Below are 13,504 nucleotides of genomic sequence, written 5' to 3' on the forward strand. Positions count from 1 at the left end.
AGAGGCAGTGAGTTTGAAGGTAGGCCTTGAAATGCATCCAAAGGTACACCTACAATTGACTCAAAGGTCAATTAGCCTATCAGAAGCTTCTAAAGCCATGACATCATTAAAGAATTTTCCAAGCGGTTTAAACGGCACAGTCAACTTTGTGTATGTAAACTTCTGACACACTGGAATTGTGATAGTGAATTATAAGTGAAATAATCTGTCTGTAAACAATTGTTGGAAATTTACTTGTGTCTTGCACAAAGTAGATGTCCTAACCGACTTGCCAAAACTATAGTTTGTTACCAAGAAATTTGTGGAGTGGTTGAAAAACGAGTTTTAATGACTCCAACCTAAGTGTATGTAAACTTCCGACTTCAACTGTATGTGAACAATTGATTAACGCAATTGATTAAGGCACTGTATATATATACACATGTTTAAGTTCTAAATTTGCGTCATGATTTGTGCATGACCCTAGGGTAAAAACACATACATTCGAAGTGATTTCAATGGCTTTCTCCATTCTGATGGTTTTGAACTGTTCAATTCAACCCAAAATAAATTTCCTGCACTCAATTGAGATCATTTCCACACTGCCACGTAGGGCTGCGCGATACAGGCAAACAATCTAGGCCATATTTTTAACCAAATGTTGCAATTGAGATTTGACTTGCAATTTAGAGCAAACCAATTGGGTGAACTGTTGGAATCATGGAAATAGAATGATTATTCTAAATTCTATAGTTAGAATATAATAGTGGCCACTTTGAATAGTGTTTGACATTACAACGAATGAAAATTAGAAGACACTGTTACACAAACAACATGCTGATTTAGGTCTACACCATCACTAGTATTCAAAATCAGGCTGCATAGCTAATTATGTTTGCTCTGACTCAGTACATGTATTAGCTAGCTAGTCAGCCAGCTAACATTTAGGCCAAACTATCTGTTTGAAGATGTAAGAAACACAAACTAATAGTGTAATTATAGAACACTAGTGCATTTATATTAAGAAGCATAGTGAAAACAGTATTGTCGACATCAACATTGTTCCATCTGCTGCATTGGCCATGCAGACTGAACGCAATTGTCTTGTGGTCAAGGAAAAACAAATGCGCTCCTTGAGTGACAGGGGGCGGGGCTAGGTCTGTGTGGAAAGCCATGGAGAGAGATGACTCAGGTAGAGAAGTAAACTATAAAAATGGATGTTACACACGGTGTATCACATTTAACAAACCAAACATTAAAATACCATCATAGAAGGTAAAGTAAAAACCCAAACCAGTACGTGCATCAACACCGGTATATCGTAAAATACAGTATACCACCCAGCCCTACATGTACGTATGGTCACTGAGAACGGAGTCGTCGATGCACTTATTAATGAAACCGGTGACTGATGTGGTAAACTCCTCAATGACGTCGGATTAATCCAGAAACATATTCCAGTCTGTGTAGCTTAGCATCAACTTCATTGAACCACTTCCGTATTGGTACTTCCTGTGAGTTTTTAAGCAGGAATCAGGAGGATAGAGTTATGGTCAGATTGGAGTGAGAGCTTTGTATGCGTTTCTGTCTGTGGAGTAAAGGTGATCTAGAGTTTTGTCTCCAACTTTGCACAGCTGACATGCTGATAGAAATTAGATAAAATTGATTTGTTTCCCTGCATTAAAATCACCGGCCACAACGTTGGTCAAAGGCCAAATTATCCAAGATTAGACCAGAAATAGATCCCACTTGTGACCGATGTAAGCAGGCTCCTGCTACTTTACTGCCATGTTTTAGACATGCCCGAAATTGAAAGATTTCTGGATATCAATTTGAGACGTATTCTAAGATACTGGAGACCCCTATAAAACCTTCTGCCTGTATATAATTTTACAAGTGGCACCCCCTCTAAACAGTTATATAGCAAACATGCTGTCATTTACTAGTCTTCTAGCTAGATGTCTTATACTATTTAAGTGGAAGGATCAATCTCCAATGGATAAAGGAAGGCATGCAACATCTCAAACTAGAGAAAATGTGCTAGGGGTTCTGCAATTACATTTTATAATATCTGGCTACCTTTACTATCCTTTGTAGAAGACATGGAATCCAGCTCATTTCACAACTCCATAAACCAACACAAATTCAAATTTGTATCACTATTTTTAACTCTACTTTTTGTTTGATTATATTCTTAGGTATTTTTTTGTTATTTGCTTATGGTACTCAAATTCTACATAATGCCTGCTTTATTTAAGGTGGAGCATGGGGGGTTAGTGTGGGTTTGATCAGGTAGGGGACACGTGTGTTTTTCCTCTCTATCTGTTCAGTCTGTACTAAGATTTTTTTTAAATTAAAACTGAAAAAAATAAGAAGGAGCACCTCCTCTGGATGAGCATGTTCTTGTTTGCTTATGGGCCTATACAGCCCTATACAGCCTCTGAGCAGCACAGTAAATTTTAACATGTTGTGGCACCTCAATCATGTTTCAAGATTGTAACTGCTGTTTAGCATACGTGTGTTGTACCTGTTAACAATACCATCATTAGGCTCCTACTTAAAAAGTGCTGGCCCTAAATGGGCCTAAAACTACCCCACAAATTAGAGTAGCCATTATCTTGTCATGTGAATCTGACTGCTGTACCTAGATCACTTCCGTCAAGCTTCAGTGGAGGATAATGTGTCTGACAAAAAAAACAGCCATTGGATAGAAAAACAAGCAGCGAAAGGAATGTTGATAGCTCCCTTAGTTATGAGGCGTTAACTGTCTCAGAGCTTCCTGCCCTCTTTCATTCGAGTGCACTGCCCTCAGTGCCCTGAGCAGCAGGTGCGGTGGCCTAGGTGAGAGATCTCTCTAACACTCATAATGAGTGACGAGCATCAGCGTCTGAGAGCACAGGAGGTGAACGAGGCCCTGCTAACACTTACTCATGTATTTGCTCTCTGTTTTTTTTCCCTCTTGCATGAGTTCTTTTTTTCAACTGTTCGTTTTTTAGGGACTTTGTGACATCGAAGTGGTTGAAAGGTCGTTCCAACTGTAAAAAGACATACCACAGCTAACCAGACAGACACTGTGTGCAACTGAGCTACAGTAAGGTAAGGCCTACCTCAAAAGCACACACACCATCTTACAGATGTGAGTGAGGGGGGAAACCAAAAGCAAATCTATTGGTTGCTGGGGCCTCCTCTATCAGTGTGCTCCTGTCAACGGTTTGGGGTGTCATATCTGTGCCCAGCCCTTAGTGTGAGCATTACATAAACTCACATTTTGCATAAAAGAGAATGACCTCTCAACCCAGTTTCCAGGAGGCCAGGCAAGCGATCTGCAGTAGCTTAAATTCCATTGTCTTTTACACTACATCTGAGGAACCCCAAGAGTTTTAGCTTAGAGCCTATGAGGGCTGGAGTTAGTTAGCATCAATCTTGTTGTCTTTACCTTGATACTCTACAGGCTGACAAAGGGCAATAAAATACACATTTTTCAGAATACCAATTTTCTTCAGATACTTCTGCATTTTGCGATTGGTTCAGGCAAATGTCGTCGCTCTTTGCAGGTGCATCTGAGCTTTACAGGAAGCCATAGCTGCAGCCCTGCAAGAGGGGAGGGTCTAGAGAGACTGTTTCCTATCGAACACATCGACTCTAGCAAGAAAGCCATTTCACAGTCATCTTGAGATAGAATACCAATAACACACATGGCCTGTGCACATACAGACTCAATATTTTGAGTTCCATTTTATCAGTAGCTTGAAGAGCCCCTTGTCCCTCATCACTCTCCATGCATAACACACACACACAGTGTGGGAGGAGCAACACTTTGGCTACACCCACAATTGCCATATCCTTCTCTATAACAAAGCCAAGAAGACTCCTTCTCTATAACAAAGCCAAGAAGACTCCAATTCATTTGCCTCTTCTCAAAGGAGAATAATCTTGATTTTTTTTTAAAAAGGTCAAACTGGTCCACATGAGCAACATCCAATTAGTGTCAAGTGTGACTAATTATAATCTGACAAATGTGTGAGATGAAGTCTGAAACCTGAAACAGTAGCTAATTATAGCAGATTGAAACACTTCATTAAGCACAGCTTACAGCGAGGAGACATTATACATGTTAAAACCTCTAGGAGATGAAGAAGCAGCTCATTCAGGCACAGTAGAATGATTAGGTTGATCTTGTTGGATACAAGGGTAAAGTGGTTTAAAGGAAATTAGTCCCACAAAATGGATAAAAATGGCAGTGTCTCAAACTAGGCTACTTTGTGCCAACTGGGAACCACCACAGCCATGAAATGAAACAAGACCATCCTTTATGCTTGTCAGTGGTAGAGCTCTTCAAGCTCGTTTATGTAGTCATAAGCGTAAAATAATGATGCATCTATATGTAAGTGGTGGGCGAGGAGCACACTTCCCTAATCCTGTAGGGCCCATGGGGGTGCCAGGGTACCTCTACAGAAGAGCAGATGGGTCTCCTGCCTTGCTGCCTGTGCCCAACACTTCCTCCTGGTCAGAGCATGTCCTGACAGATGGGCCCAGGATCATGGACCTGGCTAATCTGCACCACTCCTCCACTTAAAGGCACAGTCAAGTTACATCCCTCGTTCTTCACCTCCAGAAAGTCTCACCATCTCTAATGCACAGTCCAAAAGGTCTGGTTATACCTTAACTGTCCTACAAACAGTCTGTCAGTGCTCAAACATGGGTAGTAACAAAGAAATGACTTACCAGTAGGCCTTGTTTGTCTTTCTCTGAGAAAATGTACATGAGGTGGCAATATCACTCAATACAAACTTGCCCAAACTTCTAAATTGGCAATAGTTTTTTTTTATTTTTTTACTTCTACGGCTAATATATATTATCTGACAATATAAGCTCTCATAGAAAAAATGGCGTCACGGACAAAACAGGATAAATACTGTTGATTCATTAGTGAACACACAGAGGATAGGATAAAACTTAAGTAACTGCACAGGCGCTTTACAAAATGCATAGGACTACCTCCAAAGGAAATTCCGGGGCTCGCATTGCTGTCACTTCGCTTTCGGGCGGAAAGGCATGCAAATATAAAATGCCTCCTGCCTTGCTCTACCTACTGGGTCCTTGTCACGTCTGCGCTCAGCCAAAGTTGACATCTCGACAATACACACCAACTATAAAAGACTCGGGATGTCAATGTTATTCCGGAAATATGGAAATTCGTGCAATTGTCTTTTACTCGTCCTCGTAATAGCAGAGTGCATGTTGAAACACTTTTGTGCTAAATTTTGAAGCAACGTTCAGATAAATTCAAGAGTCGGTTCAAATGAGTCAATAAATGATCATGTTGAGGTTACAGGCCTAAAACGCAATTAGTATGACACATGGGATAATCCGCATATCACACATAGAAGATTGTAAACCATAATATGCAGAAATGTCTAATAAACTAAGTAGTCTACTTCGGTGAAAGCACTGACACATTAATTCGGCTCCGCAAGTAGAAATACACATTGTTACGACAGCATTATTCCCACATTTGCACGCGTCTTGTATTTGCTTAAAAGTACGGATCCATGTAATTCAAGTATTGGCAACAAAGTAACACAACAGAATTTAATCAATTTGTTAATTTACTTACGCTTTAAGTGGGTTCTGAATGACAGCCGCCATTTTGCTACACGGTAACGCAATATCAGCGTCTTGCAGTTCTGAGTGAAACCTACGAAAAACCAACCAACCAATCGGGGCTCGGGGTGGGTCCGTGAAGGTTTTGTTACTTTAATTTCCGAGGCAAAACGGAGAATGGAAAACGAAAAAGGTCTGTTTATCGTTTTTCGTGTTTGTCGTTTCTGAATTAGAAAAACGAAAATCGGAAATCAACTTATTTTCTCATATATAGTGTCAGAATTTGACATGGAATAATGGAAAACAAATAACAACATCTATTACATTTCTGATTTTGGTTTTGTTCCCACCTGGAAGTACACGCCCCTTTATATAATATTCATGCTTAGGGTTGTGTTTACAGCCTAGGCTGCCAGCACAAAGAAAATATTAGACTGTGTGAGTGTGACAGGAACTAATTATGAAGTTAGCATGCCAATATAACAAACTCAACAACAACTGAATAAAGTTGGCTTGCATTGGCTGGCTGGCTGGTTAGGGCTAGCTAGCCAGTGCCCAGCTAGCCCTAACTGGTTACTGGCTATAGTCATGCTAGCCAGAGCTACCCATTGCCCAACCAGAGCTACTGCAGAAAAGTGAGATTTCTCCATTACTTTCTGTAGCTAACTTAGCTAGATCTTCTGTCAGCTGATGGTGTTTATTGACAGAGTAATAATTAAGAGCAGTTACTGGAAATAATTGGCACTTTGCATAGCTAACTTAGCTACAGATGTAGGATCTTAATTTGAGTCAGTTTGCAGCAGAAAAAATATCCTGCAGCAACAGGAAATGTAGATTATTAATTCATGAAAACATTTTGTAGGGGGTGATACATTTTCAAATCTGGCATTTTAAAATGGAATTACAAACTTTAGAAGCCTTTTGAAACCTTGAATACACTACAATTTTGCATTTCCTACTGTGCAGAATTATCAGCAACAAAAGAGTGATCAAATGAAGATCCTAAATCTTTATTGCTTACACAAACAACAATATCCAATTAAGCTATAGTCAGTACACACACAGTGTGTGTGTGTGTGGTGTGTGTGTGTGAAATCTGACTTTTACCGCAGGAGAAAAGCACAGTACTGCATTTTAGCTGATCACCAGGAACTTCATGTAGTTAAATCTGCCTATAAGTTAAAGTATAAGTTGTGTAAGTTAAAATAAGCCTTTTTATTGGTATGGGTTGTCATGACTGTCCTGTGAAGATCCGAATGGGTCAGGTCAGCTTGGCAATGGATGACAGTAACCAGACCATCTCTCACCCACAGAGGGGGGAGGAGGGACCTGGTGGGGAGTTGACACCTTATACCCTGTTATAAATCAAGGAGAGAGAACATCCCTCTCCAAATTCACACAGGAATGTTTCTTTGTCTCCAGAGACTTTTCCCGCCTAAACTCTAACGCGTTCTAAAGCGAATACTGAAACAATATTCCTAACAGAGAATGTGGGGAATGGTCAGAGGCGAGCTAAAGAATAAAAATGTCATATGGGTTGTTATTTTGTGATGTCATTAAAAGTGTTATAAAGGAAATACTGTAACTTGGAAAGTATATACACTACATGTAAGGGAAAGGGGGATACCTAGTCAGCTGTACAACTGAATGCATTGAACTTAAATGTGTCTTCCACATTTAACCCAACCCCTCTGAATCAGAGAGGTGCAAGGGGCTGCTATAATCGACATCCATGTCTTCGGCGCCCAGGGAACAGTGGGTTAACTGCCTTTGCCCAGGGGCAGAACGATAGATTTTTACCTTGTCAGCTAGGGGATTCGATCCAGCAACCATTCGGTTCGCTCTAAACACCAGTATGAAGTCTCCATCCTTTACGTTGTGAATGAAATATGAAAAATAATTAAAGTATTTTTGTTTAGACAAGAATGTGATTTTAGGAGCCATAAGGGATCATTTGCCTCCAATAAACTTTGCACAGTAAGTAGCCACGCCCAGAGTGAGGTCAGAGAGCGTGTCAGCCTGACGGAACTGTCCCTTTCGACCAGAGTGCATAAAAGGATCAGTAAAGAAATTAACATTGAGACCAGTGTAGCTGCAGCACACATCCAAAGTGGATTGAACTCTGAATATCAACGCGAGGGAGAAGCGAGAAGCTCACCTCCCGGACAATAACCGGTATGGCTGATTAGCTGTCCTAAGTAAAATATCTAGAAAAGCGTGGGACCATTCTACTACTCTTCAAACCATCTTATTCTACTACTCTTCTCAAATCAATGTATTCTACTACTCTCATCACCAATGGGAACCGTTGATACGGCTGACTAGCCTACCTTCCAAGGAGTATCTTCCAGAGTAAACAACAGTAGAATACGACCCCTTTTGGACAATCAGAGCCTTACAAGCGTGCCGCTGAAAGGCCCAACACCCTTCCTGAGGGCTGGTTCCGACAGAAATCCACAGCGAACGAAGGCATTTAAACGTAAATAGATGTAAAAAAAATTAACTAGGCAAGTCAGTTAAGGACAAATTCTTATTTAGAATGACGGCCTACTCTGGCCAAACCCGGACGACGCTGGGCCAATTGTGCACCGACCTATGAGTTTCCCAATCGCAGCCGGATGTGATGCAGCCTGGACATCTTGCACTGAAATACAGCACCTTAGACCAGTGCGCCACTCGGGAGCCCACATTCATGATTTCTTACTCCAAATGGGCAGCGGTTTGTGTAAAAAGTATATGATTACTGTGAGAATAGTTCCTAAAATGTATCAATGATAAGTGTCTCTTTCTCTCTCTCTCCCTCTTCATCTTCTTTGTAACAAGGCACCATATGTTGTGTTAGTCCGCTAGGGACCTTTTCCTTATGTATTGAGGGTGTATGTTTATCCTGTGTTATCATTTAGTTTGCTAGTAAATAAATAATTAAACCAATTACACACACACACACAGGACCATTCACTCAGCTCTATCAAGTGGACATGATGCTCTCAAGGTCATGCACTACCGCCTCCTACCACACCCGGGTTGAGAAGCAAGAATGCTGTCCCCATGACTGTAAATTTGCATATTTCTCTAACCCTGCTGTACTCTACTGTGCTGAGACAATATGACTCTAGAACAGTTTAACACTATTTTAAATTGAATGCTCAACAGTGATTATCTCTCTCTCAATTCAATTAAAAAGGGCTTTATTAGCATGGAAAACATGTTAATATTGCCAAAGCAAGTGGAATAAACAATCACAAATGAACTGTTAATTCTCTCTCTCTCTCTCTCTCTCTGTCTTGACAATCCTCACAGTTCATTCACATATGCTATGTAAGCTGGTTGCTGGCACCTGCAGGCCTGTTTGAAGGACAACTGGACAGAACATATCAGAATTCTTGGATTTCAGCTGAGACTCTCCTTCCCCATCCTTCAAGGAAAGCTCCTTCTTTACACTTCCTGTTTGGCATGCTGCTCTCAAGGTGTGTCTCTCCATTTATCTCATGTTGTATGGTATTGCCTATAGATGACCCTGAGACTCTCCTGCTGGGTTTTGCTAACTTTCTAATGTTAGCTAAGTGCACTACCAGTAATACCGTATATCCCGGTGTCATGACGTTCCCCTGTTGGTGAGGTTTATGACCCCTATAAATACCTTTTCCCCTTTCCTCTCCCCTTTCCTCTCTCTACTCTACAGATTTGACTCAGATTTGAAAACCCTTTGTTAACATAGGGAGAGTCTGGTAACATCAAAAGGGTGGGGAACGGAACCATATTTCGGTAATCCAATCAGTTGAAAATATCCGTTCGTACTTAAAGAATATGATGTCAGATCAGTTGTCGTCTGAGACATTATTACTGATGATAGGATGACATTAACTGTATCTTGGAAGGTCTACACATTCTAGTTATCAGATTCACATGGAATTGTTGTGCAATTTAAATGTTTAAATATGAAGCTATTTGTGAAAAGATTAAATGTAATTTTAGCTTCTAAATGAGAAAATTGTTTTCATAAAAGTAAATTCTGCTCACTCAAAGGCCCCGCCCAAGTGAACAGACATTGGTTGTGAACTATGAAACACGCTCTTCTCTCCACCACTACAAAAGCCCCTTGACGAAAGTCAATTTATGTTCCTTGACGACGTGAGGACTGATGTCCGTACGTTAAAAGGTCTAAAATCAACTACAGAACTAAGCCAACCTCAGCGTGAGCTCTGGTTGCGAAAGGTTGAACGACAACAACCTAACAAAATTAGCAATGTGTTCCGGGTGACGTGAGGACTGCTGTCCATACATTAAAAAAGGGCGATTTCAACATGGAAGTGACGATCGACATGCTGGAAGGATGCATTTCGACTATACCAGCCAGAATATAGCATGAGCTTATAGTATGGCAACTTGGTATGAACTTTGAACTCTTATTCACTAAAGAAGTGATACATCCTAGATGTCGAGTTAGCAGCAGCAGCAGCAGCTGTAAACGTGCGTGGCTAGGAAAGGACAGACAACCTCTTCAGAAAGACAGGGTACTACAATGTATCCGTTCTACCACACGACGACGGTACTACAACAATATCCATTCTACCACCAGACATATTCTTCAGGCTGGGCAACCCAGCCTTCCATCTACGATCAATCTATGGGAGTGCAGCTCAGAGTAAATATTTCTTGCATTTTCCTTTTCCAAATGGGCGGTTATTTAGAATGCATAAGATTTTGTATTTACGATAGCATAGCTTCATAAGGTCCGATAGAGACCCAATCCTTTCGTTCCTTAGTCTTCCTGTTCTTTCATTTAAACCCAAACCCCTTTCTTTGTGTAACCAGCCATCATATCGGTTCCGGCCGCTAGGGACGTTTCCTTTTATGACATAATGACATATGACATTTTATGACATCCAAATTGAGGACATTTCCTGATTTTGCAATGCAAATGTTGCTTTGATAGACACTAGTTATGACTGGTTGTGATCCAGACACGTGACATACAAAGTTCAACTGTCATACAAACTGGGTAATGTTGAGCCCCCAACTCCTGTCTGTTACTCACTCCATTAAATATCTTAAACATATACAGTTGATGGTGTGGTCTGTACCTTGTGAATATTCCCTTTCGATTGAACAAATATTCCCATTTGTTCTCTCTGCTATAAAACAACAACAAAAAATTCAGAATTACTGCCACAGACATATGTTAAATACAGGCAAAGGCCTGAGCCTATTGCCCACTAACAAATGACCAGCCAGGCCACCACATACACCTACAGTACACTCCTCTCCCCACCCCACTTACTTACACACATACAATTCAAGGAAGATCAGAGTGTCTCAGGGTAGCATTGCTGATCTAGGATCACTGATCTGGTAGTGTAGTCAGCAGATGCAGCTACTGAGGACCAGACACCTGATCAACTTCCCATTATATGAAAAGTTACTTGTAATAAGTAATTGTGGAAATGACACAATTGTCTTAATGTTGAATTGTGTCTATTGATTACATTTTATTATAGGGAATATCATTCTGATTCAGACTCCTCGCACCTGTTTCTTGGTCCAAAAAGCACAAAATGATTCCAAAAATGTATTTTTTTTCATGCCCTTTCCTACGCAATCCTAAAAGTAATCAGTATTGACAACCTCCAAAAATGTGTCCTTTCATGGATATAAACAAAGATTTTTGCCATTCATATTAAAATTTCTGAAAAAGGCCTATTTAATTCAACTGCATGTAGTAGCTCTTAACGTCCTCTGGACAGCAGTAGCAAACAGGAGTTAACCCCTGGAGTCCATTTGAGACTTGAATGTACAGTAGAACCTTGAAATTACAGATGCCAAGTGTATTAAACACAAACACGAAGCATTATAAAGAGGCAGTCAGACATTTGTATCACAATTTTTACTTTGTATTCTTATAATCTTTTTCAAACACTTATTGAAATGACAACAGAAGAAATTCCAGCCCAACAAATGATCTAAAATAAAAAAAAGGGTTAGCTAACATTAGTATTTTTTATCTTCCTGTCACTTTCATAGTCTATTCCTTTCTTTGTGCTGCCTACTTAGGCTGTAACCCCCCTTAAGCCCTGTGAATATTCTATGAGGGGTACTGTACTCCACGTATGAACAAAACAAAAAAATAAAATCTAAAAGTTGTATACATTTAGTTACTTGTTTTCCGTTATTCCATGTCCAATTTTGACACAATAAATGAGAAAAACAAGTCGATTTCAGATTTTTGTTTTTCATATTCAAAGATTAATCTGTTTTTCCACTATATTTTGCCTTAGAAATCTAAATAACAAAACATACACGGACATGTGGCCTATAGGGTTCTCCCTGTATTATATTATAGAAAATTGAATGCTGACAATGTACACCAGTTTATTAGGTACACCACCCCCTTCAAGAAAATGGTTCGCTCCTACAGACAGTGAGTCATGTGGCTTGCTATATAAAGCAGGCAGACAGGCATCCAGTTACTGTTTGATTGAATGTGAGAATGATCAAAACGAGTGACCTAAGCGACTTTGAGCGTGGTGCCAGGCACGCTGGTTCCAGTATCTCAGAAACGGCCGGCCTCCTGGGCTATTCATGCACGAGTGTTTAGGGTTTACCAAGAATGGTGGGACAAACAAAAAACATCCAGTCAACGGCAGTCCGGTGGGCGAAAAAAACTTGTTGATGAGAGGTCGAAGGAGAATGGCAAGAATCTTGCAAGCTAACAGGTGGGCCACAAACAGGCAAATAACAGAGCAGAAAAACAGTGGTGTGCAGAACATCTCCGTCTTTTGCAATAGACCATCCTTGTCACGGATGATGGCAGATTGCAGCAGACGACCACACCGGGTTTTACTCATATCAGCTAAAAACAAGAAGAAGCGGCACCAGCAGGCACGCGTTCACTAACACTGGACAATTGAGTGGAAAAACATTGCCTGATCCCGATACCTGAGTCAGGATTAGGCGTAAGCAGCATGAGTCCATGGACTCAGCCTGCCTGGTGTCAACGGTACAGGCTGGTGGTGGTGTAGGGGGAAGGTTTTCCTGGAACATGTTTTGGTCTCTTGATACCAATTGAGCTCGAAACTGAGTAAATTATAGACTTCTCAGATATTATTGTGCTTTCTTTCCCCCAATGCAACATATAAACATTGCAGGGTTGAAGGGAACATCTCATTAGAAATTGAACCTGACTAAAGTTAGACAAAAGTAACAAATTAAAACAAAACACTCCAAAATGACAATTATATCTAAAAGGCTTACAGGACAAATAATATTTGTCTTCACTTATTTTTTTTATTACAAACTCCAATGTAAAGGTAATAAAATGTCCAGTGTCATGCATCCAGGTAAAACTGTTCCCCTGGTTGAACTTTTCAAATTACTCTTTCAAAACACACTTCAATAGATGTGGATATAAAGAAGTTATTTGATTAATTAAAGCTTTAACTACATTTCAGCCACATAATCATATAACCATCAAAGATGTGAAATGGTTCAGGTATAAATGCCAGCTGACTGTACGTATCCAAGTGTCGTATGCAAAGAACAGATTACAGGAAAAAAAAAGCAAGTATACTCAAAATGACCAATAAGTTATTCAGAAAAGCCCATAAAACTCCCTTAACACAACGTATAACATCTCAATGACTAAAAAGCACAAATTATGAAATAACAAGCATGCAATCTATTTGACAATGCAGTCTTTAGTGTGGATGACGAATAATGCCACAGAAGCAATTGGCTCAAAAGAAATCATTAAATGTGTTGAAACTGAAAAGCGGAGTTCATTGTCCCATCAGCCTATGCTTATGGCGATCTATAGTCTTGTGTTTGTTATGTTAAACTGGGTTAGAGGAGAATCTGCATGTTCAAAAAACAGCAGCTCAACAAGATTCAAACAAATGGAAGTTACTGCCACTCAATTCAATTC

General features: G+C 40.1%; 1 protein-coding gene across 2 annotated transcripts in view; it reads right to left on the minus strand.

The window, feature by feature from the left end:
- Positions 1 to 5,884, minus strand: part of LOC110505521 (zinc finger protein DPF3) — a 46,951-nt gene extending 41,067 nt beyond the window's left edge. For both annotated transcript variants that reach the window (XR_005039597.1, XM_036963067.1), the window contains exon 1: positions 5,597 to 5,884. Coding sequence is in view for 1 of the 2 variants with exons in the window: in XM_036963067.1 (XP_036818962.1) it covers positions 5,597 to 5,628 (32 nt within the window). In the remaining variant the exon portion in view is untranslated. The remainder of the gene's footprint in view (positions 1 to 5,596) is intronic.
- Positions 5,885 to 13,504: the final 7,620 nt, after the last annotated feature.

The sequence above is a fragment of the Oncorhynchus mykiss genome, chromosome 25 (genome assembly GCF_013265735.2).
Source record: "Oncorhynchus mykiss isolate Arlee chromosome 25, USDA_OmykA_1.1, whole genome shotgun sequence".
Taxonomy (NCBI): Eukaryota; Metazoa; Chordata; class Actinopteri; order Salmoniformes; family Salmonidae; genus Oncorhynchus; species Oncorhynchus mykiss.